The following is a 27,544-nucleotide window of genomic DNA, read 5'->3' on the forward strand; positions in this document are numbered from 1 at the left end:
ACTACAGGATGGAGACAAGGATGGGCACATTAGTACAGGATGAGAACAAGGATGGGCACATTACTACAGGATGGGAACAAGGATGGGCACATTACTACAGGATGGGAACAAGGATGGGCACATTACTACAGGATGGGAACAAGGATGGGCACATTACTACAGGATGGGAACAAGGATGGGCACATTACTACAGGATAGCAAAAAGGATGGGCACATTACTACAGGATGGGAACAAGGATGGGCACATTACTACAGGATGGGAACAAGGATGGGCACATTACTACAGGATGGGGACAAGGCTGGGGACATTACTACAGGATGGGGACAAGGCTGGGGACATTACTACAGGATGGGAACAAGGATGGGCACATTACTACAGGATGGGAACAAGGATGGGCACATTACTACAAGAAGGGGAACGTCACTAAAAGACGATCCAAAGGTGTGTAGAAAAAAAAATATGGTACCAATAAAAATGACACTTTGTTCTGAAAAGAATGCAGCCCCCAATTTTTTTTTCTATGTGCAGCCCCTATACCCAGCAGAGTTTGAGACTCCTGCTATAGACCAATACCATTGCCGACCCATGATAAAGGCCCCGTTGGAAAATTTGCATTGGAGCCCACGACCTTCAAGTTACGCCGCTAAGCTCATGGTATATAAACATAGCCTTGATCAATGGCAATGTTTTACTGGTGGCTTTAGGTGTATGTGGGTCCCTAAGATGGCACAGTCATAGTGGTCCTATATACTGGACCGTATAGTGCAGGTTTACCCTTATAATAATTACCACACATTCATTGTACCCAGACATTTGCTCAGAAAACCAGCCCTGACTTGTCTATACCATGGGTATGAGCAGAAATATTTTACCCTTGTCACATATATGTTTCCATACCTGGTTTTGGATAAGGGGGGAATTCTCCCTTGTAGTATTCTCTTTCCAGAACATGAACGAACAGGACCCCGGAGGAAGGATAGACGTTCCGATCGGAGTGCGCTTTGGACAGGATGGTGACCACTAGAAGTCATAAGATACAGTAACGTCAGACCTACGTCCCCCCTGCATGTTATTACAGGGTTATACATAGAAAAACACATCACAGGAGGAAACGTTAATATGTTATTGTGTCAGATATTACCCAAAGTGTGAGATACCGCTGCAGCCGATCCCACGTGTGTGACAATCCGCATAAAAACATTGAGGAACGGCACAATTTTCCTATTAATTTTTACGCCACAAATCAAATTGGTCATTGTCCTTCATTCATTTTCTTGTTCTAGAACAATCGAAGCTGGATTCGTACATTTATCCATATGATATATCCGTTAGCAGGGACAGGAAGGGTTGTCTTGGCGGACAAAGACATTGCATTCCTTGTTTTTTTAGAACCAACTTTGTACTAGAAGTTATTTTTTTTAACATGTGAGTTTTATACATGCAAGATATATTTCTATGGATAAAGTCATGGCCAAAAGTGTTGGCACCCTTGAAATTGTTCCAAAAATATTATTGCAAATACACATGTTGTGCTATACATATGGTTATTTCCTTTGTGTGTATTGGAACAACACAAAAAAAAGGCAAATTGGACATCATTTCATACAAAACCCCAAAAATTGTTGCCACCTTTCCAAAATTGTGGGTAAACAACTTTATTTCAAACCTGTAATGCTCATAGAAAGTCACCTGTGGCAAATAACAGGTGTGGGCAATATGAAAATCACACCTGAAATCAGATAAAAAGGGGAGACGTTGACTCAATTTTTGCATTGTGTGTCTGTGTGTGCCACACTAAGCATGGAGAACAGAAAGAGAAGAAGAGAACTGTCTGAGGACTTGAGAACCAAAATTGTTGAAAAATATCAACAATCTCAAGATTACAAGTCCATCTCCAGAGATCTTGATGTTTCTTTGTCCACGGTGCGCAACATAAGATGTTTACAACCCATGGCACTGTAGCTACTCTCACTGGGTGTGGGCGGCAGAGAAAAATTGATGAAAGGTTGCAACGCAGGATTGTCCAGATGGTGGATAAGCCCCAATCAACTTCCACAGACATTCAAGCTGTCCTGCAGCTCAAGGGGCATCAGTGTCAGCATGAACTATTCGTTCACATTTGAATAAAATAACATGGAGGAGACCCAGGAGGACCCCACTGCTGACACAGAGACATAAAAAAGATAGAGTGCACTTTGCCAAAATGTACGCAAGTAACAAAAATCCTCCTGGGAAAGCGTCTTGTGGACAGATGAGACCAAGATAGAGCTTTTTGGTAAAGAACATCATTATACTATTTACCGAAAACAGAATGAGGCCCACAAAGAAAAGAACACAGGACCTACAGTTAAATATGGTGGAGGTCAGAGATGTTTTGGGGATATTTTGCTGCCTCTGGCACTGGGGGTCTTCACTGTGTACAAGGTATCATGAAATCTGAAGATTACCAAACTATTTTGGGTGGTAATGTAGTGCCCAGTGTCAGATTCTGGGTGTGTGTCCTAGGTCATGGGTCTTCCAGCAGGACAATGACTCCAAACACTTCAAGAAGCCCCAGAAATAGATGGAAACTAATCGCTGGAGAGTCTTGAAGCGGCAGCAATGAGTCCGGATCTATACCCCATTGACACCTGTGGAGAGATCCTAAAATTGCTGTTGGGAGAAGAGAAGACGCCTTCAGATATGAGAGACCTGGAGCAGATTATAGAGAAGAGTCCGAGATTCCAGGTGAGAGGAGGAAGAAGCTTGTGGACGGTTATAGGAGGCGACTGATCACAGATATTTATTCCAAGGGTGCAACCAAATAGGACAATAATTTTGTCCGGCCCATTTTGGGGTTTTATGTGAAATTATGTCCAATTTGCCTTTTTTCCTCAATTTTTTTGTGTCGTTCCAATCCACAGAAAGGAAATAAACCTGTGTATAACAAGTCATTTGTCCTCTGTCCTTCAGTCTGAGAACCAGTCATTTACTCTCTGTATTTCTCCATGAAGGTCTCGCTGTCCTCCATATTGTACATTCTCTGAGCTCGGCTTCTGCCGATTATTAGAAATGGACGAACTGAAATATTTCAATTTTTAGTGAAAAACAACCCAAATCGGGGTCCGGAACGGCAGAAAGTCACCGTCAGTCGTGATGACATCTTGTTTTTTCCTCTCTTATGGTGTCTTGCTATACTCACAGAGTCGCTATCTTTCATTATGGAGCTTCATGGTTCCTCACGGTCCTCAGAAATGCCCTTTATCCCACGGGCGGGCGCACAGGAGACCCTTTGTCTATTCTATTTCCAGTAATTTTTATCTAAATTCAGTGTCTCGGGTGTTCCTTCTACTGGTTTATAAATGGCAAAGAACACAAGAGCCGCTTTCATGGGACATTTTTACTAGAGTCCCCATTGTAAGGACACAGGAGCCTCGTATGGCCGACTCTGGCCGGACACTACACATCTGATGGATCCAATTCACTCTGATCTCAAGGGGTCTCAACTTCGGGGGCAGATGAGAAGTTAGGGGCAATCATAGTCGAGCGATCTTGAATTTTAATCTACAGTTGGGTATAATTGATGGTAAATTGGGCGATTGCACAGGAACCCATGATGTGGTATCATGTAGTGAATAATTTTTGGGCACTATATGGTGGCATTAGGTGGGATGTATATGGCATTATGTTGCATTTTATGAGGGTACTGAAGTGAATACCGTATTATGTAGATATTAGATATGATTTGGGCACTATATGGTGGTATTAAGTGGCCTATGTATGGTAACATGATGTGGGATCATGTAGTGAATAATTTGTGGGCACTATATGGTGGCATTAGGTGGGATGTATATGGCATTTCTGTTTATGAGGGTACTGAAGTGAATATTATGTAGATATTAGATATGATTTGGGCACTATATGGTGGTATTAAGTGGCCTATGTATGGTAACATGATGTGGGATCATGTAGTGAATAATTTTTGGGCACTATATGGTGGCATTAAGTGGCCTATGTATGGTAACATTACGTGGGATCATGTAGTGAGTAATTTTTGGGCACTATATGGTGGTATTAAGTGGCCTATGTATGGTAACATGATGTGGGATCATGTAGTGAATAATTTTTGGACACTATATGGTGGCATTAGGTGGGATGTATATGGCATTATGTTGCTGTTTATGAGGGTACTGAAGTGAATATTTTGTAGATATTAGATATTATTTGGGCACTATATGGTAGTATTAAGTGGCCTATATATGGTAACATTACGTGGGATCATGTAGTGAGTAATTTTTGGGCACTATATGGTGGTATTAAGTGGCCTATGTATGGTAACATGATGTGGGATCATGTAGTGAATGATTTTTGGACACTATATGGTGGCATTAGGTGGGATGTATATGGCATTATGTTGCAGTTTATGAGGGTACTGAAGTGAATATTTTGTAGATATTAGATATGATTTGGGCACTATATGGTAGTATTAAGTGGCCTATATATGGTAACATGATGTGGGATCATGTAGTGAATAATTTTTCGGCACTATATGGTGGCATTAAGTGGCCTATGTATGGTAACATTACGTGGGATCATGTAGTGAGTAATTTTTGGGCACTATATGGTGGTATTAAGTGGCCTATGTATGGTAACATGATGTGGGATCATGTAGTGAATGATTTTTGGACACTATATGGTGGCATTAGGTGGGGTGTATATGGCATTATGTTGCAGTTTATGAGGGTACTGAAGTGAATATTATGTAGATATTAGATATGATTTGGGCACTATATGGTGGTATTAAGTGGCCTATGTATGGTAACATGATGTGGGATCATGTAGTGAATAATTTTTGAATACTTTTAATTTTTGGACACTTTGTAATGGTATTAGGTGGGATATATATGGCATTACAATGGTGAAAATAGTATTGTCAGCCCCCAATTGTGCACGTTCTCCCCCTTATAAAGATGAGATTTGCCTGTAATTGACATCAGAGGTGACCACAACTATGAGAGACAAAATGAGAAAACAAATCCAGAAAATCACCGCGTCTGATTTGGCCAATTTTTTTTTGGCAAATTATGGTGGAAAATAAGTATTTAGTAATCTAAAAACATGCAAAGTTTCATGCTTTCACAGACCTGTAAGTTCTTCTTTAAGAGGCTCCTCTGTCCTCCACTCATTACCTGTAGTAATTGCATCGGTTTGAACTTTTTATCAGTATAATAGACACCTGTCCACAACCTCAGTCACACTCCAAACTCCACTATGGTGAAGACCAAAGAGCTGTCGAAGGAAACCAGAAACTAAATTGTAGCCCGTGCACTAGGCTGGGAAGACTGAATCTGCAATAGGCAAGCAGCTTGGTGTGATGAAATCAACTGTGGGAGCAATAATAAGAAAATGGAAGATATACAAGACACCACTGATAATCTCCCTCGATCTGGGGCTCCACGCAAGATCTCACCCCATGGGGTCAAAATGATCTTAAGAACGGTGAGTAATAATCCCAGAACCACACGGGGGTGGGGACCTAGTAAATGATCTGCTTAGAGCTGGGATCACCGTAACAAAGGCTACCATCAGTAACACACTACACCGCCAGGGAGTCAGATCCTGCAGTGCCAGACATGTCCTCCTGCTTAAGCCAGTACATGTTCGGGCCCATCTGAAGTTTGCTAGAGAGCATTTGGATTATCCATTAGGCTACTTTCACACATCCGGTTTGAGCACTGCGGCTCAATCCGGCTGTGAAAACTATGCAACGGATGCGGCGAAAACACCGCATCCTTTGCATAAGTTTTTACATGCGGCCCGTCCGTTTTTTTCCGGTTGCGGCATGCTACTGAGCATGCGCAGTGGAAAAAACAGCATGCGGCGACCGGATGCGGTTTTTTCCGCATCGCGCCGCATCCGGCCTCCATAGGTATGCATTGAAAAATGCGCCGCAGCGGCCGGATGCGGCGCGATGTGGTGTTTTTTGCCGGAGCAAAAAACGTTGCAGGGAACGTTCGATCCGGCTGCGGCATCGGCTAAATCTGGCGCATGCGGCAAAAACCGGACCGAACGCAAGCCCCTGCGGCACAATACGGCACTAATGTAAGTCTATGCAAAAAAAACCGCAACCGGCATTACAAAAGCCGTTTGCGGTTTTTCTGCAGAACGCCGTATTGTGCCGCAGAGCAAAAATCCGGATGTGTGAAAGTAGCCTAAGAGTATTGGGAGAATGTCATATGGTCTGATGAAACCAAAGTAGAACTGTTTGATAGAAACACAACTCATCGTATTTGGAGGAGACAGAATGCTGAGTTGCATCCAAAGAACACCATACTTACTGTGAAGCATGGAGGTGACAACATCATGCAATTGGGCTGTTTCTCTGCAAAGGGACCAGGACGACTGATCCGTGTACATGAAAGGATGAATGGGGCCATATATCGTGAGATTTTGAGTGCAAACCTCCTTCCATCAGCAAGGGCATTGAAGATGAAACATGGCTGGGTCTTTCGGCATGATAATGATCCCAAGCACACCGCCAGGGCAACGAAGGAGTGGCTTCATAAGAAGCATATGAAAGTCCTGGAGTGGCCTAACCAGTCTCCAGATCTCAACCCCATAGAAAACCTTTGGAGGGAGTTGAAAGTCCGTGTTTCCCAGTGATAGGCCCAAAACATCACTGCTCTAGAGGAGATCTGCATGGAGGAATGGGCCAACATACCACCAACAGTGTGTGCCGACCTTGTGAAGACAGAAAACGTTTCACCTCTGTCATTGCCATCAAAGGAAATATAACAAAATATTGAGAGGAACTTTTGTTATTGACCAAATACTTATTTTCCACCATAACTTGCAATTTTATATATTAGATATTGCATATTATTTGGGCACTATTTGGCGGTGTTAAGTATAGTACTCTATAACAACATTATGTGGGTTCATGTTGTGAATAATTTTTGGATACTGCTAATTTTTGGCCACTATATGGTGGTATTAGGTGGGCTCTAAGTGGAACCATATAGCAGTATTATGTGGGATACTGTACTGAATATTTTATAGATATTTTATGCCACTAGAGGTGGTCTCCTATAGTAATTAATTGCTGATATTGCTAAATTGCTGGACACTACATTATGGTATTGGAAGGGGGGGGTGATATAGCACTTTATGGCAGTATTATGTGGTATTCTGTATTAAATATTTTTCCGATATTGCTATATTGTTCTATAAGATAGTAGTATATTGAATATTATTTGAATACTGCATTATTGTTAATCAGTTACTTGTGCAATTTATAGTACTAGATGGCAGTATTATGTAGCTTCCTGTTGTGAATTCGTTTTGAATATTGCTAAACTGTTGGGCACTATATGGTGGTATTAGGTGGGCTAAATGTGGCACTATGTAGCAGTACTAAGTGAGCTCCTGCAATGAATATTGTTTGGTTGCTCCATATTATCCAGGCATTATGCGATAGTATTAGGTGGAATATATATATATGGTATTAAATGGCAGTATTATGTGGGCTCCTATAGTGAACATTATTTGTATATATACTGCATATAATCCAAGCACTAAGTGGCGGTATTAGGTGGAACATATATAATACTACATGGCAGTATTACGTGGGCTCCTATAGTGAACATTATTTGTATACTGCATATTATCCATGCATTATGTGATGGTATTGGGTAGAACATATATGGTACTACATGGCAGTATTATGTGGGATCCTATAGTGAACATTATTTGTATACTGCATACAATCCAGGCACTAAGTGGCGGTATTAGGTGGAATATATATGGTACTACATGGCAATATTATGTGGACTCCTATAGTGAACATTATTTGTATACTGCATATAATCCAAGCACTAAGTGGCGGTATTAGGTGAAACATATACGGTACTACATGGCAATATTATGTGGGATCCTATAGTGAACATTATTTGTATACTGCATACAATCCAGGCACTAAGTGGCGGTATTAGGTGGAATATATATGGTACTACATGGCAGTATTATGTGGGATCCTATAGTGAACATTATTTGTATACTGCATACAATCCAGGCACTAAGTGGCGGTATTAGGTGGAATATATATGGTACTACATGGCAGTATTATGTGGGATCCTATAGTGAACATTATTTGTATACTGCATACAATCCAGGCACTAAGTGGCGGTATTAGGTGGAATATATATGGTACTACATGGCAGTATTATGTGGGATCCTATAGTGAACATTATTTGTATACTGCATACAATCCAGGCACTAAGTGGCGGTATTAGGTGGAATATATATGGTACTACATGGCAGTATTATGTGGGATCCTATAGTGAACATTATTTGTATACTGCATACAATCCAGGCACTAAGTGGCGGTATTAGGTGGAATATATATGGTACTACATGGCAATATTATGTGGACTCCTATAGTGAACATTATTTGTATACTGCATATAATCCAGGCACTAAGTGGCGGTATTAGGTGGAACATATGTGGTACTACATGGCAGTATTATATGTGCTCCTATAGTGAACATTATTTGTATACTGCATATAAACCAGGCATTATGTGGTGGTATTATGTGGAACATATATGGTACTACACGACAGTATTATATATGCTCCTATAGTGAACATTATTTTGATAGTCCATAACGTTTTGTCACTTTTAGTTGAGCTATTTAAGGTACTACATGGCGGTATTATGTGGTTGAATATAGAGTATTTTGTGCACACTGTAGGGGATTATTGATTAGGTATATTATGGCGGTATTATTTTGTCAAAGAAAGACACTTTTATTTAGCTACTGACAAGCAACACTCAGTTAATTTGGGGCAAGTTGTGTAAGTTTTGGGGTTACTTACCTGTAAATTAATACAGACTATAAAACACATGTCAGACAGGGGAGGTCATGTTATGGGGGTGACCTGCACTCACCATTGCTCTTCCCAGCAGGATATACTCTGCTGATTACACGGGGGCTCATCCATTTAACCATCCCATAAACGGAGTCAGCGCAGCACAGACATACAGCTAGACGGAAGAACAGCAGATTGAGAGACATGCATGGACACAGGCGGCCGCGGGTTGGTGGCGGGGATACACTTGGGGGTGTCAGCTCTTATAATAGCGCCTTATTGGCAATGCTTCATGTGAAAAAGGTATGCAAATTAGCACTTTCTTAGAGAGTAAACTCGGTAACACCACCAAAGTCTGTCCCTTTAACCGGTCTTACAATCCTACAGACGTGTTAAAGGGTCCGACATTGACTTTTAATGGGAATCCGTCACCCCATCTGAGAGCAGCATAATATAGAGACAGAGACCCTGTTTCCAGTGATGTGTCACTTATTGAGCTGCTTGCTGTAGTTTTTCTAAAATCCCTGTTTTCTCTGTTGCAGATCTACCAGTTCTCTGGATACTGAGCTCTATATAACCCCGCCCACACCACTGATTGGCAGATTTCTGTTTACACAGTGCATAGGCAGAAAAGTGCCAACCAGTGATGGGGCGGGGTTATACAGAGCTGATGAATATAGAGGACTACATAGCACAAGACAACTAGGCCTGTAGTGATAATCTCCCACTGATAAAACACTCATTTTATCAAAACTGCAACCCAGCGCAGGCAACCCTCAGGCAAATACAGACCCCAGACCAGACTCCTCAGACAAATACAGACCCCAGACCAGACTCCTCAGACAAATACAGACCCCAGACCAGACTCCTCAGACAAATACAGACCCCAGACCAGACTCCTCAGACAAATACAGACCCCAGGTCAAACTCCTCAAATACAGACCCCAGACCAGACTCCTCAGACAAATACAGACCCCAGACCAGACTCCTCAGACAAATACAGACCCCAGACCAGACTCCTCAGACAAATACAGACCCCAGGTCAAACTCCTCAAATACAGACCCCAGACCAGACTCCTCAGACAAATACAGACCCCAGACCAGACTCCTCAGACAAATACAGACCCCAGACCAGACTCCTCAGACAAATACAGACCCCAGACCAGACTCCTCAGACAAATACAGACCCCAGGTCAAACTCCTCAAATACAGACCCCAGACCAGACTCCTCAGACAAATACAGACCCCAGACCAGACTCCTCAGACAAATACAGACCCCAGACCAGACTCCTCAGACAAATACAGACCCCAGACCAGATCCCTCATACAAATACAGACCCAGACCAGACCCCTCAGACAAATACAGACCCCAGACCAGACTCCTCAGACAAATACAGACCCCAGACCAGACTCCTCAGACAAATACAGACCCCAGACCATATCCCTTAGACAAATACAGACCCAGATCAGACCCCTCAGACAAATACAGACCCCAGACCAGATCCCTCATACAAATACAGACCCAGACCAGACCCCTCAGACAAATACAGACCCCAGACCAGACTCCTCAGACAAATACAGACCCCAAACCAGATCCCTCAGACTAATACAGACCCAGACCATATCCCTTAGACAAATACAGACCCAGACCAGACCCCTCAGACAAATACAAACCCCAGACCAGACCATACAGAACCCAGACCAAACCCCTCAAATACAGACCTCAGACCAGACTCCTCAGACAAATACAGACCCCAGACCAGATCCCTCAGACAAATATAGACCCAGACCTGACCCCTCAGACAAATACAGACCCCAGACCAGACCCCTCAGACAAATATAGACCCAGACCTGACCCCTCAGACAAATACAGACCCCAGACCAGACCCCTCAGACAAATACAGACCCAGACCAGACCCCTCAAACAAATACATACCCAGACCAGACCCCTCAGGCAAATACAGACCCCAGACCAGACTCCTCAGACAAATACAGACCCCAGACCAGATCCCTCAGACAAATACAGACCTCAGACCAGACCCCTCAGGCAAATACAAACCCCAGACCAGACCATACAGAACCCAGACCAAACCCCTCAAATACAGACCTCAGACCAGACTCCTCAGACAAATACAGACCCCAGACCAGATCCCTCAGACAAATATAGACCCAGACCTGACCCCTCAGACAAATACAGACCCCAGACCAGACCCCTCAGACAAATATAGACCCAGACCTGACCCCTCAGACAAATACAGACCCCAGACCAGACCCCTCAGACAAATACAGACCCAGACCAGACCCCTCAAACAAATACATACCCAGACCAGACCCCTCAGGCAAATACAGACCCCAGACCAGACTCCTCAGACAAATACAGACCCCAGACCAGATCCCTCAGACAAATACAGACCCAGACCAGACCCCTCAGACAAATACAGACCCCAGACCATATCCCTTAGACAAATACAGACCTCAGACCAGACCCCTTAGGCAAATACAAACCCCAGACCAGACCATACAGAACCCAGACCAAACCCCTCAAATACAGACCTCAGACCAGATCCCTCAGACAAATACAGAACCCAGACCAAATCCCTCAGACAAATACAGACCCCAGACCCCTCAGACAAATACAGACCCCAGACCAGACCCCTCAGACAAATAGAGACCCCAGACCAGATCCCTCAGACAAATACAGACCCCAGACTAGATCCCTCAGACAAATACAGACCACTCAGACAAATAGAGACCCCAGACCAGATCCCTCAGACAAATACAGACCCCAGACCAGACCCCTCAGACAAATACAGACCTCAAATCTCCTACAACAGATCCCATACGAAATGAACAGTTTGAGAAGAAAACAAATACAGACCCCTCAGACAAATACAGACCCCAGACTAGATCCCTCAGACAAATACAGACCCCTCAGACAAATAGAGACCGCAGACTAGGCCACGCAGACAAAAACAGACCTCAGACCAGACCCCTCAGACAAATACAGACCCCAGACCAGACCCCTCAGACAAATACAGACCCCAGACCAGATCCCTCAGACAAATACAGACCCCAGACCAGACCCCTCAGACAAATACAGACCCCAGACCAGATCCCTCAGACAAATACAGACCCCAGACTAGATCCCTCAGACAAATACAGACCCCAGACTAGATCCCTCAGACAAATACAGACCCCTCAGACAAATACAGACCTCAGATCTCCTACAACAGATCCCATACCAAATGAATATTTTGAGAAGAAAACAAACACAGACCCCTCAGACAAATACAGACCTTAGACAAATAGAGACCCCAGACCAGACCCCTCAGACAAATACAGACCCCCAGACCAGACCATACAGACCCCAGACCAAACCCCACAAATACAGACCCCAGACCAGACAACTCAGACAAAAAAGGTCCCCAGACCAGACCCCCCAGAAAAATACAGACCAGAACCCTCAGACAAATAAAGACTCCAGACCAGACCTCATAAACAAAAACAGACCCAAGAATGGACCGCTTATACATATAGGGATCGCAGGCCACATCCTCTAAATAAATATGGACCCCCTCAACAATCCCCCCCTTCCCCCAGTAATAAATACAGACCTCAGACCTGACTCTTATATGCAGATCCCATACAAAACCACAATTATGAGATGATGGTGTCTGTGTGCGGAGGTGATTGTGGGGCTGAGACAGAGGACAATTCTGCCAAAATTCCTGCACTGGGCGCAGTCAGTGATGCACAGACCGTTACACACATGGCTGTACATAAAGCGGTGGTTGTTCTGCTACAGTAACACTACAATTCTCAGCATGCCCGGCCATCTACAGCCACCGCTGCTGTACACTCTCCATGTGCCGCTTCTACAGAAGAATACCGAGAAATTCAAGAACAGTTTATACCATCATCTTGGATGAAAAAACACTAAGTGTAAAACCAGCCTAAAGGTAAAAGAGGTGATTACACTGAATATGTAGTGTCCGGGCCGAAAATCAAAATCATATACAGCAGAAGCAAGGGATATTCACGAGGCAAAAAAAGCACAATGCAGGCCGGATCCACATCTACCCCAGCCCTAACTCAGGATCAGTAATGTAATGTATGTACACAGTGACTGCACCAGCAGAATAGTGAGTGCAGCTCTGGAGTATAATACAGGAGGTAACTCAGGATCAGTACAGGATCAGTAATGTAATGTATGTACACAGTGACTGCACCAGCAGAATAGTGAGTGCAGCTCCGGAGTATAATACAGGATGTAACTCAGGATCAGTACAGGATCAGTAATGTAATGTATGTACACAGTGACTGCACCAGCAGAATAGTGAGTGCAGCTCTGGAGTATAATACAGGAGGTAACTCAGGATCAGTACAGGATAAGTAATGTACTGTATGTACACAGTGACTGCACCAGCAGAATAGTGAGTGCAGCTCTGGAGTGTAATACAGGAGGTAACTCAGGATCAGTACAGGATAAGTAATGTAATGTATGTACACAGTGACTCCACCAGCAGAATAGTGAGTGCAGCTCTGGAGTATAATACAGGAGGTAACTCAGGATCAGTACAGGATAAGTAATGTAATGTATGTACACATTGACTCCACCAGCAGAATAGTGAGTGCAGCTCTGGAGTATAATACAGGAGGTAACTCAGGATCAGTACAGGATAAGTAATGTAATGTATGTACACAGTGACTCCACCAGCAGAATAGTGAGTGCAGCTCTGGAGTATAATACAGGAGGTAACTCAGGATCAGTACAGGATCAGTAATTTAATGTATGTACACAGTGACTGCCCCAGCAGAATAGTGAGTGCAGCTCTGGAGTATAATACAGGATATAACTCAGGATCACTACAGTATCAGTAATGTAATGTATGTACACAGTGACTGCCCCAGCAGAATAGTGAGTGCAGCTCTGGAGTATAATACAGGAGGTAACTCAGGATCAGTACAGGATAAGTAATGTAATGTATGTACACAGTGACTGCCCCAGCAGAATAGTGAGTACAGCTCTGAAGTATAATACAGGAGGTAACTCAGGATCAGTACAGGATAAGTAATGTAATGTATGTACACAGTGACTGCCCCAGCAGAATAGTGAGTGCAGCTCTGGAGTATAATACAGGAGGTAACTCAGGATCAGTACAGGATAAGTAATGTAATGTATGTACACAGTGACTGCACCAGCAGAATAGTGAGTGCAGCTCTGGAGTATAATACAGGAGGTAACTCAGGATCAGTACAGGATAAGTAATGTAATGTATGTACACAGTGACTGCACCAGCAGAATAGTGAGTGCAGCTCTGGAGTATAATACAGGAGGTAACTCAGGATCAGTACAAGATAAGTAATGTATGTTCACAGTTACTGCACCAGCAGAATAGTGAGTGCAGCTCTGGCGTATAATACTGGAGATAACTCAGGATCAGTACATGATAAGTAATGTAATGTATGTACACAGTGACTGCACCAGCAGAATAGTGAGTGCAGCTCTGGAGTATAATACAGGATGTAACTAAGGATCAGTAATGTAATGTATGTACACAGTGACTGCACCAGCAGAATAGTGAGTGCAGCTCTGGAGTATAATACAGGATGTAACTAAGGATCAGTAATGTAATGTATGTACACAGTGACCCCCTCACCAGCATCATTTTTTTCAACAGAAAATTTTGGCAAATTTTACATTTTTTTCCATATCACAATCTGTATTAAAAAAAATAAAAATAGAATTCTTGCAGTTTTTACAATGACTTATTTGGTTAGACTCTTAACATTCAGGAAACAACACACGTACATTAGACTTTTTATTGTAGCATCTAATAAGCGTGTGCAAAGGTCATTGTGAAAAAAGGGGGAACAGTCAGCTGTGATATCGCATATTGCGATTGGGGAATTCTGTGTTTTCAGCTGTGTAAAGAGGAGTTACCTGTCATTGCAAGTCTACCTGTGCTGGTAATGAGCCTCCTGAAAACTCTCACTGAAAGCACAAGACGTATGAGTCTAAAGTAGCCCCAGCAGCCAGTGAGAAAGTTGCAGAATTGCTAATGTTTGTTTTTTCTTAAGATACATTGTCCGCTGTAATAATTGGTCTTATTCATGTCTATGACTCCACAGCAAACACAAAACTATACAACAAATCTGCTTCCAATATTGGGGGGATGGTGACTTTCAGTCTGGGTGTCTGTGGCGACCGTATTAATGGGGGCACAAATGAGTTTATCAAATGGAGCAGAGAGGAGTTTGTCATTTATTTGCTACTGAATGATAAATGCATTCTCCGCCCCATGGATAATGTTATATAACGGATACTGTGCAGTGCATAATCCGTGACCACACGGCAGATGTGGCAGACGGCGCCCACACAGCATGCTGATGGTTTCCATCTGCCGGTGGTGAGATCTGTGCATGCCAGGACAGCTGTGTGCAGGGTGTATACAGGACGGCTGTGTGCAGGGTGTATACAGGACAGCTGTGTGCAGGGTGTATACAGGACGGCTGTGTGCAGGGTGTATACAGGACGGCTGTGTGCAGGGTGTATACAGGGCGGCTGTGTGCAGGGTGTATACAGGGCTGTATAGAGGATGTATACAGGGTGGCTGTGTGCAGGGTGTATACAGGACGGCTGTGTGCAGGGTGTATACAGGGTGGCTGTGTGCAGGGTGTATACAGGGCTGTATAGAGGATGTATACAGGGTGGCTGTGTGCAGGGTGTATACAGGACGGCTGTGTGCAGGGTGTATACAGGACGGCTGTGTGCAGGGTGTATACAGGACGGCTGTGTGCAGGGTGTATACAGGACGGCTGTGTGCAGGGTGTATACAGGACGGCTGTGTGCAGGGTGTATACAGGACGGCTGTGTGCAGGGTGTATACAGGGCGTCTGTGTGCAGGGTGTATACAGGGCGGCTGTGTGCAGGGTGTATACAGGGCGGCTGTGTGCAGGGTGTATACAGGACGGCTGTGTGCAGGGTGTATACAGGACGGCTGTGTGCAGGGTGTATACAGGACGGCTGTGTGCAGGGTGTATACAGGACGGCTGTGTGCAGGGTGTATACAGGGCGGCTGTGTGCAGGGTGTATACAGGGCGGCTGTGTGCAGGGTGTATACAGGACGGCTGTGTGCAGGGTGTATACAGGACGGCTGTGTGCAGGGTGTATACAGGGCGTCTGTGTGCAGGGTGTATACAGGGCGGCTGTGTGCAGGGTGTATACAGGGCGGCTGTGTGCAGGGTGTATACAGGACGGCTGTGTGCAGGGTGTATACAGGACGGCTGTGTGCAGGGTGTATACAGGGCGGCTGTGTGCAGGGTGTATACCGGGCTGTATAGAGGGTGTATATGGGGCAGCTGTGTGCAGGGTGTATACAGGGCGGCTGTGTGCAGAGTGTATACGGGGAGGCTGTATGCAGGGTGTATACGGGGCGGATGTGTGCAGGGTGTATACGGGGCGGATGTGTGCAGGGTGTATACGGGGCGGATGTGTGCAGGGTGTATACGGGGCGGCTGTGTGCAGAGTGTATACGGGAAGGCTGTATGCAGGGTGTATACGGGGCGGATGTGTGCAGGGTGTATACGGGGCGGATGTGTGCAGGGTGTATACGGGGAGGCTGTGTGCAGGGTGTATACGGGGAGGCTGTGGGCAGGGTGTATACGGGGAGGCTGTGTGCAGGGTGTATACGGGGAGGCTGTGTGCAGAGTGTATACGGGGAGGCTGTGGGCAGGGTGTATACGGGGCGGCTGTTTGCAGGTTGTATACGGGGCAGCTGTATGCTGGGTGTATACGGGGCGGATGTTGCAGGTTGTATACGGGGCAGCTGTATGCTGGGTGTATACGGGGCGGATTTTGCAGGTTGTATACGGGGCGGCTGTATGCAGGTTGTATACGGGGCGGCTGTATGCAGGTTGTATACGGGGCGGCTGAGTGTAGGGTATATACGGGGCGGCTGTATGCAGGTTGTATACGGGGCGGCTGTATGCAGGGTGTATACAGGGCGGCTGTATGTAGGGTGTATACAGGGCGGCTGTATGTAGGGTGTATACAGGGCGGCTGTGTGTTGGGTATATACAGGGTGGCTGTGTGTAGGGTGTATTCAGGGCTGTATGCAGGTTGTATACGGGGCGGCTGTATGCAGGGTGTATACAGGGCTGTGTGTTGGGTATATACAGGGTGGCTGTGTGTTGGGTATATACAGGGCGGCTGTGTGTAGGGTGTATACAGGGTGGCTGTGTGTTGGGTATATACGGGGCTGCACGCTCGCACACATGTATATACACTGACCTGTCAGCAGGACGGGGCCACATCTCAGCTCCATCCCCAGCAGCGCTGGCATCTTCTTCTTCATCTTCTTCTTCTTCACTCTCCCTGATTCTGTTTGTGGGAGGCAAGATCAGCAGCCGCATCCCCTCCTCTTCCTCTCCCTCCCTCCATCCATGTCCTTCTTTCCTCCCTCCTCTACATGTCCCTCGCTTTCTCCTCTGGAGCGGCCATAGACAATGTTCTATCTCATCCTCGGCACATTCCTGGGGTTTGGGGAGGAATAATATGGAAGAAATGTATATTACAAGCCGCACAATGAGGACGAGGGGTCCCCTGAGATTATTGGGTAGAGGGGCGCTGGCGGCTGACGTATGGCTTCATGCTTTCATTTATTTTTTGGCTGTGAGTTTGTTGTATTTTATTTATTTTTTTTTCTTATAATTATTTTGCATCATTTTTATAGAATAAAAAAATAAACAATCAAAAATTCTGCCAAAAATAGGACATTTTGTTCCAGAAGAGGAGAAAACAATGGACCCTCGCGATTTCTTCATTATTTCACAATAGCGGGGTGGCCGAAATATATACGGACCCAAGACCAGAACCAGATAAAAACCAGAACGGACCCCTAAAATGATCCATTCCCCAGACTAGATCACTAAGAAAAGACCCAGACCAGACCCCTAAACTGATCCAGACCCAGACTGCATCACTAAGAAAAGACCCAGACCCCCTAAACTTATCCAGACCCCAGACTAGATCACTAAGAAAAGACCCAGACCCCCTAAACTTATCCAGACCCCAGACTAGATTACTAAGAAAAGAACCAGACCGGACCCCTAAACTGATCCAGACCCCAGACTAGATCACTAAAGACCCAGAACAAACCCCCTAAACTGATCCAGATCCCAGACTAGACCACTAAGAAAAGACCCAGACCGGACCCCTAAACTGATCCAGACCCCAGACTAGATCACTAAAGACCCAGACCAGACCCCCTAAACTGATCCAGACCCCAGATTAGGTCACTAAAGACCGAGACCAAACCCCCTAAACTGATCCAGACCCCAGACTAGACCTCTAAGAAAAGACCCAGACCAGACCCCCTAAACTGATCCAGACCCCAGACTAGACCACTAAGAAAAGACCCAGACCAGACCCCCTAAACTGATCCAGACCCCAGACTAGATCACTAAAGACCCAGACCAGACCCCCTAAACTGATCCAGACCCCAGACTAGATCACTAAAGACTCAGACCAGACCCCCTAAACTGATCCAGACCCCAGACTAGATCACTAAGAAAAGACCCAGACGAGACCCCCTAAATTGATCCAGACCCCAGACTAGATCACTAAGAAAAGACCCAGACCAGATCCCCTAAAGTGATCCAGACCCCAGACAAGACCACTAAGAAAAGACCCAGACTGGATCCCTAAACTAATCCAGACCCCAGAATAGATCACTAAGAAAAGAACCAGCCCAGATCCCCTAAACTGATACAGACCCCAGACGAAATCACTAAGAAACGACCCAGACCAGGCCACCTAAACTGATACAGACCCCAGACGAAATCACTAAGAAACGACCCAGACCAGGCCACCTAAACTGATACAGACCCCAGACTAGATCACTAAGAAAAGAACCAGATCCCCTAAAATAATACAGAACCAGACCCAGACTGGATCCCTAAACTAATCCAGACCACAGAATAGATCACTAAGAAAAGAACCAGCCCAGATCCCCTAAACTGATCCAGACCCCAGACTAGACCACTAAGAAAAGACCCAGACCGGACCCCTAAACTGATCCAGACCCCAGACTAGATCACTAAAGACCCAGACCAGACCCCCTAAACTGATCCAGACCCCAGATTAGGTCACTAAAGACCGAGACCAAACCCCCTAAACTGATCCAGACCCCAGACTAGACCACTAAGAAAAGACCCAGACCGGACCCCTAAACTGATCCAGACCCCAGACTAGATCACTAAAGACCCAGACCAGACCCCCTAAACTGATCCAGACCCCAGATTAGGTCACTAAAGACCAAGACCAAACCCCCTAAACTGATCCAGACCCCAGACTAGACCTCTAAGAAAAGACCCAGACCAGACCCCCTAAACTGATCCAGACCCCAGACTAGACCACTAAGAAAAGACCCAGACCAGACCCCCTAAACTGATCCAGACCCCAGACTAGATCACTAAAGACCCAGACCAGACCCCCTAAACTGATCCAGACCCCAGACTAGACCACTAAGAAAAGACCCAGACCAGACCCCCTAAACAGATCCAGACCCCAGACTAGATCACTAAAGACCCAGACCAGACCCCCTAAACTGATCCAGACCCCAGACTAGATCACTAAAGACTCAGACCAGACCCCCTAAACTGATCCAGACCCCAGACTAGATCACTAAGAAAAGACCCAGACGAGACCCCCTAAATTGATCCAGACCCCAGACTAGATCACTAAGAAAAGACCCAGACCAGATCCCCTAAAGTGATCCAGACCCCAGACAAGACCACTAAGAAAAGACCCAGACTGGATCCCTAAACTAATCCAGACCCCAGAATAGATCACTAAGAAAAGAACCAGCCCAGATCCCCTAAACTGATACAGACCCCAGACGAAATCACTAAGAAACGACCCAGACCAGGCCACCTAAACTGATACAGACCCCAGACTAGATCACTAAGAAAAGAACCAGATCCCCTAAAATAATACAGAACCTAGACTAGATCACTAAGAAGAGAACCAGACCAGACTGCCTAAACTAATACAGACCCCGACTAGATCACTAAGAAAAGAACCAGAGCCCCTAAACTTAAACAGACCCGAGACTAGATCACTAAGAAGAGAACTAGATCCCTTAAACTTATACAGACCCCAGGCTAGATCACTAAGAAAAGATCCAGGCCAGAAAGCCTAAGCTAATACAGACCCCAGACTAGATAACTAAGAAAAGAACCAGACCGCCTAAACTTATACAGACCCGAGACTAGATTACTAAGAAGAGAACCAGATTCCCTAAACTTTACAGACCCCAGACTAGATCACTAAGAAAAGAACCAGAACCTCTAAACTGATATAGACCCCAGATTAAATCGCTAAGAACACATCCAGATCCCCTAAACTGATCCATACCCCAGACTAGATCACTAAGAAGAGAACCAGAACCTTAAACGGATACAGACCCCAGACTAGATCAATAAGAAAAGAACCAGACCCCCTAAACTTAAACAGCTCCAGAATAGATTACTAAGAAAAGGACCAAACCAGATGCCCTAAACTGATACAGACCCCAGACTAGATCACTTAGAAAAGAACCATACCAGATTCCCTAAACTAATACAGAACCCAGATTAGATCACTAAGAACACAGCCAGATCTTCTAAACTCATGCAGACCCCAAATTAGATGGTCTAAACTAAAACTACTCTCAAACCAAACACCCCTAAATGCAGACCCCCCCTCCCACCCAAATATTATAGATCTCAGTTCAATGCCCTCAGCAACAAGTGACGCCAAACCAGTGCCCTAACCAGAAATACAGACCCCTAAATTAAAATGGATCAAAGACCAGATCTAAACAAAAGGTGACTTCTCCCTTAAACAAAGATCGGGACCCCTAAACTAATACAGATCCCAGAACAGATCCCAAAATAAATACATGACCCCAGATTAAATATAAGAAAAGACCCAGACCGGACCCCTAAACTGACACAGACCCCAGACTAGATCACTAAGAAGAGATCCAGACCCCAGACTAGATCACTAAGAGAACTAGACCCCCTAAACTAACACAGATCCCAGACTAGATTACGAAGAAAAGAACCAGACCAGACCCGCTAAACTGACACAGACCCCAGACTAGATCACTAAGAAAAGACACGGACCAGACTTCCTAAACTGATACAGACCCCAGACTAGATCACTAAGAAAAGACACGGACCAGACTTCCTAAACTGATACAGACCCCAGACTAGATCACTAAGAAATAACCAGACCGGGTTTGCTAAACTGATACAGACCCCAAAATAGCTCACTAAGAACACAGCCAGACTCTCTAAACTTATATAGACCCCAAATTAGATGCTCTAACTAAAATGAATCCCAGACCAGACACCCCTAAATGCAGACACCCCCAAAATAATACAGATGTTCAATTCCCTCAACTAAAGTGTCACCAAACCAGTGCCTTAAGGCTGCTTTACACCAGACAATCTATCGTGCGATAGATCGTCGGGGTCACGGTTTTTGTGACGCACATCCGGCATCGCTGGCGATGCCGGCCTGTGTGACACCTCCTAGCGACGCAGTATCGCTCACAAATCGTGAGTCGGGTACTGCTCGCTAGGTTCCATAATATCGTTTGATTTAGTTGACCATCGTTTCCGTGGTAGCACACGCCGCTCCGTGTGACACCACGGGAACGATGAGCAGCTCACCTGCCTCCCGTGGCCGCCGCCGGCTCTATGTGGAAGGAAGGAGGTGGGCGGGATGTTTACGTCCCGCTCATCTCCGCCCCTCCGCTTCTATTGGCCGGCGGCCGTGTGACGTCGCTGTGACGCCGAACGTCCCTCCCACTCCAGGAAGTGGACGTTCGCCGCCCACAGCGAGGTCGCACGAGAGGTAAGTATGTGTGACGGGGGTAACTAACTTTGTGCGACACGGGCAGCGATTTGCCCGTGACGCAAAAAGGCCGGGGGCGGGTACGATCGACTGTGAAATCGCACAATCGGTCGTACCGTGTAAAGCAGCCTTTAAACAGAACTCTCAACTCCCTAAATTAAAACAGATCCCAGACCAGATCTCCTAAACAAAAAGTGACTCCAAACAACCCTTAAACAGAGATCGGGATCCCAAGAGAAATACAGACCCCAGAATAGACAAGTAAGAAAAAACCCAGACCACCAAAACTCATGCCGACCCCAGACGAGATGCTCTAAACTAATGCAGACCCCAGACCAGATCCCAAAATATATCGAGACATCAGAGCAGACCACTAAAAAAAGACCCATAGACTCTAAATTAATGAAGACACCAAACCAGATTCTCGAAGCAAAAACTGACCCCAGACCAAACCCAAATAAAGCAGAGCTAAACGAGATCTCCAACCTCTTAAAAGCTGTTGTCACACTTTATAGCACCATCTAAGGGGTAAAGGGGGCTTTACACGCTACGATATCGTTAATGTTTGGTCGCCGGGGTCAAGTTGTTAGTGACGCACATCCGGAGTCATTAACGATATCGCAGCGTGTGACACTGACCAGCGACCTTAGGCGACCTCAAAAATGGTGAAAATCGTTCACCGTGGAGAGGTCGTCCCAAAGTCAAAAATCGGTAAGGGTTGTTTAGCTTTGTGGTTCATCGCTATGTGTGACACCGCATGAGAGAGGAACGTCTCCTTACCTGCCGCCGGCCGCAATGAGGAAGGAAGGAGGTGGGCGGGATGTTACGTCCTGCTCATCTCCGCCCCTCTGCTTTGATTGGCCGGCCGCTTAGTGACGTTGCGGTGACGTCACTGTGATGCCGAACGTCCCTCCCCCTTGAAGGAGGGATTGTTCGGCAGTCACAGCGACGCCGCCGACCAGGTAAGTATGTGTGACGCTGCGTAGCGATAATGTTCGCTACGACAGCGATCACAAACAATCGCATGCGCGACGGGGGCGGGTACTTACACGGTCGCTATCGCTAGAAATTGCTAGCAATATCGCTACCGTGTAAAGCCCCCTTTAAACTGCTGTGATCGGAGCCCACTGCATACCAGCAGTGTATTCATCCACCGCATAAGTACATGCGGGTGTTGCCAGTGGTAATGTGGGCCAGATGAGTGCCGTAGGTGCAGTGGGCCCCAACCCTTGCCCAAGTTTGCCAGGTATTGATGCTCTGGCAACGAGATTCCATCTTACATGGTGCCAGCAGAGTGTCTACTATGAATTGTTACATTAGGAGTTGCATTAGATATAGAGCCCAAGGAACAGCCCCAATCCGTGTATTCCCATGAGTAATACCAGTCAGTGTGCACCTATAAATCGTGGCTTTCAAAGTGCCCATACAAATGCTAATCATCAGCACAATACGCAATTGACTGACAAACAATTAATGGACGAGGCGATGATTTTGTTACTGTGCCGATTATTGGGATACTCACAGTGAGCATATGGTATATACACCTCTGATTCCAGCTCATGGAACATATATATATATATACATATACCCTGGGACAGTCAGTGTCAACTTCACAATAACAAAAGAACTACTGGCAGCTGAGACCACCAATCATTTTAGAGGCTAATCGAATATCCATTATAGGTCGTCTATGGCTTCAGGGATGCGATAATAGAGCAACAGGAACAATGTTATTTAATTCTATATTCTTAATATGAAAAGTAGGCAGTGTTTATAAAAATATACCAAAGATGGTACAAAGGGGACAAAATAATACAGTATACAACTACATAAAAATAAAAGGGATACAGAAAAGAAAAGTATTAGACCTAATGTCACATAAATGATGCAGATCAATGGAGGGAGGAACTCCAATTAAATATGAGACAATCCTACACAGAACTGTCGTGTGCAGGGTCGTGTGCAGACACTAGTCAGACCCTGCACGTGTAGTGGCTGTCGGCGGGGGAGAACGGTCACCCAGTGGTCAGCCTGAAAGGCACCTAGAGAAGAGTTGGCTGAGTACGGGGACTACCGGTGATCAGGCCCGCACGGGGAAACAGGTCCCTAGAGCACAAACCCATTTACTCGGTCTGCTAAACCTGCCGGTGAGGGTGCTGAATGTGCATCACAAACCACACAGAGTCCGAGCCTCAGCAGCAACGAGGGGGCCCATAAGGAGGATTGAGTCTGGAGCCATCTTCCTTGGTCCATGCTGCCGGCAAACGGGCCAGAAAGGGGAGAAATGGCAGTTGCGACTTCCCTGGATGAATCCCGCAGTACTTCAAGTCAGGGGTTATCCGAAACAAGGAGGGCTAGGAAGGCAAGCTGACAGTCACTCCTGGACCGGCCTGAAAGGATACCTGGTTCTCTCTGGTCTACCTCAGCATCGCCCGGGTTACCTCACCATGACCATCTGCAAGTGAGTAAACACGTTGAAAGACATTTTGGACTGTGCTTGAGTCGTTCTGCGACCTGTTGTTTCACACACACACCCGAGCACCTGGGGGCAGCCTCACTCTCGGGAGGCCACACCACCCAACTGCAGACACCACCAGCCCCAGACGCTCATTAAACTGCAGTGGGAGTCTCCCATCCTTCTGACCGCAAATACCGAGAGTGGCGTCACGACTAAGAAGCAAACAACCTGACATACCTGTCGCCAGAGATCCCGATGTGCAGCTGGGCGACACATTTACATATCAGGATATAAAAAAAAATCTGGTTTTCATAATGCCTTAAATTAGTTAAATCCAATTTCAGATGATAAAAAAAACACATTACGCCTTGTCCTTATTTATTTACTAAAAACATGGCCAAAATGCAGAAGCAGTGTATGAAAAATTAGCTGCACCCTTACTGCTTTCATTCGAATTAGGAGGGCAACTAGCAGCCGAGTACTTCTTATCCAATGCCATTGATGAAGTGTAATCACCACTATAAAAGCAGAAGTTTTAGTAGTTTGCTGGTCTATGTTAACACTATGCCAAGGTGAAATGATATCAGCAATGCTATTAGAAAAGCAATTGTTGCTGCCCATAAATCTTGGAAGCCATTTCCAAACAATCCGTTATTCTACAATGAGAAAGATTATTTGCAAGTTTCCAGACCTTGGAATTCTCAGAGAAATTGCAAAAAAAATCAAAGAGCTACAGCTCAGACTCTAAAGGCCTCAGTTAGAATGCTGAATATTCAAGTTTATGACAGTGGAATTAGAAAAAGACGGAACAATTATGGCTTGTTGGAAAGGATTGCCAGGAGAAAGCCTGAAAAGAATATGGCAGCACAGCTAAAGTATGCAATGTTGCATTTGAACAAACGACAAGTTTTCTCCTTTGGAGAGACAAGAAGATAGCGGAGGCCATAATGATCTGTGCCACAACTGGCTGAAAACAAAAAAATACATCTGTGAAGGGGTTTGGAAGAGATGCTGCGCAGCGGTGGACACTGCAGGACTCCTCTCCGCACTGCCTGCTGCACCATTGTAATATTTCATCTATCTAGACACCAGCCATGGCACCTGCAGAATTGAGCCACGCACATTGATGAAGGTCTTGTCAGATCGAAACGTCTGTGATTTTGCAGGATTGATAAATTCTCCTAAATAAAACTTCAACATAATCACCATTTGAGTGCCAAGTCTTCTATACTTGCAGTACCTACTTTGCACCTCTAGATGTCACTGGTGCTTTTGAAGTACCTGTATATACTGTATAGTGCTTGGGATTATAGCTCATATTAGAAAAAGACAAAAAAAAAGTCAGGTAATGACAGAAAATGATTTGATTTTAGAACGGTTACTTAGGAATACTCGATGTTAAGTGGCTATTTATCACCTCTTCAAATTATTATTTGGGGGTCCTACCTCTTACCACTCAAGCAATTCCAAGAACAGGGGGTCCCAATGTCTCTGGGCTAGTGACTAGCAAGTGTGACCACTCCTCTATTCATAGTCCAAAGACTATGGCTGTATCCGCAGGACTCAGCTACTTATTTTTCTTGCTTATTTAGTACCATTAATTCCACAGCACTTTACACATATCATCACTGTCCCCACAATATACATCCCTATTAATATGTGAGTGAGGGAAGAAACCAAAGTATCCACAGGAAAAGCACGCAAACATGGAGAGAGCATCCAAACTCCTGTAGATGTTGTTCTTGATGGGATTTGAAGCCTGGAGCCCAGCGCTGCTGTGCTAACCACTGAGCTACCATACAGTGCTAATCACTGAGCAATCATACAGTGATCACCACTATACAATGCTAACCACTAAGCCACCAGACAATGCTAATCTCTGAGCCACTATACAATGCTAACTACTGAGCCACTATACAATGCTAACTACTGAGCCACTATACAATGCTAACTACTGAGCCACCATACAATGTTAAACATTAAGCCACGATACAATGCTAATCACTGAGCTACCGTACAGTGCTAACCCCTTTGCCACCATACAATGCTAACCACTGAGCCACCATACAGTACTAACAACTGAGCCACCTTACAGTACTATCCACTTTGCTACCACACAATGCTAACCACTGAGCCACCATGCAGTGCTAATCACTGAGCCACCATACATTGCTAAACACTGAGCTGCAATACAGTGCTAACCACTGAGCTACCATACAGTGCTAACCTCTGAGCCACCATACATTGCTAACCACTGAGCCACCATACACTGCTAACCACTGAGCCTCCATACAATGCTAACCACTGAGCCACCATGCTCTTCGTGTGGTTTGTGGAACTCCCAGTGATCAGCAACTTATTAACTATCTAGTGGCTAGTTAATAAGTTGAAGTCCTTTTTCAATGAGACCCAATCTTCATAGATTTTATCTTCTCTGCTACTGAAACCAGTGCAATTTCTTGGCTAATGACGTCAGATACTATAGCAATATTTTATACATGACTTTCTAGGAAAAGCTTACAAATCCCCAAAATGAATGACTCCAGCGGCAGCTGTTATCTCTACAATACATTATTATTATTATTATTATTATTATTAGATGAGTCATATTATAATGGACGACTTGTCCTGCACCTTTAAGAATACAGCGATCACGTGTACAATAAGCAGATTCATTCATGGGGGCCCAGTATTATCAGGGACTGTGCTAATTTACGTCTCCAGTCTGTCAGGACATCAGACATAATAGGGGCGTGCGATGGAAACATATGTTTGTTTTTTCGGTTTGTATATACTATAGTAAAAAAAGTGTTGGAAACAGCAGGGGGCCCCATTACTGTAGTTGCCCTCCAATATGGATATGATAAAACCCTATTTTTAGACCTGCAAAATCTATAACAGGGCCCCATATACAAGAATCATTTTTAGGTCCCTTAAGGGGTTTTGTTAGTTTTGGAAAACATCTATCCCCCAGTGCAGTGTATTACTCGCTCTCACCTACTCACATGATGCCAGCGCTGCAGACAATGACCGACACCAAAAGCGGTGGCAGAAAATCATCATTGGACCTGAGGAGGGTGAATATAGCATAGTTGGTTTTCTAAAACTAATTGCAGCCTGGAAATCAGAAGTCCTCTTAAAGGGAATCTGTCACCACTTTGACCTTTTTAAACTGTTAAAGGGAACCTGTCACCAGTTTTTCGGCCTATAAGCTGCAGCCACCACCAGTGGGTTCATATATATATATATAGCATTCTAACATGCTGTATATAAGAGCCCAGGCCGCTGTGAGAACATAAAAAACACTTTATAATACTCACCTAAACCGGTC

At 45.1% G+C, this 27,544-nt stretch overlaps 1 protein-coding gene across 6 annotated transcripts in view; it reads right to left on the reverse strand.

Moving 5' to 3' along the window:
• Window positions 1-17,393, reverse strand: part of SGCE (sarcoglycan epsilon) — a 76,265-nt gene extending 58,872 nt beyond the window's left edge. The window contains exons 1-3 of one of the 6 annotated variants that reach the window (XM_075315670.1): window positions 17,142-17,393; window positions 8,928-9,023; window positions 899-1,021 (exon numbers count right to left, since the gene is read on the reverse strand). In XM_075315670.1, the coding sequence (XP_075171785.1) occupies window positions 899-1,021; window positions 8,928-9,023; window positions 17,142-17,205 (283 nt within the window). In that variant the 5' untranslated portion in view covers window positions 17,206-17,393. The remainder of the gene's footprint in view (window positions 1-898; window positions 1,022-8,927; window positions 9,024-17,141) is intronic. The other 5 variants (XM_075315672.1, XM_075315673.1, XM_075315668.1 and 2 more) reach the window with 5 other exon arrangements.
• Between the last annotated feature and the right edge of the window lie 10,151 nt (window positions 17,394-27,544).

This window comes from Anomaloglossus baeobatrachus, chromosome 6 (genome assembly GCF_048569485.1).
Source record: "Anomaloglossus baeobatrachus isolate aAnoBae1 chromosome 6, aAnoBae1.hap1, whole genome shotgun sequence".
NCBI lineage: Eukaryota > Metazoa > Chordata > Amphibia > Anura > Aromobatidae > Anomaloglossus > Anomaloglossus baeobatrachus.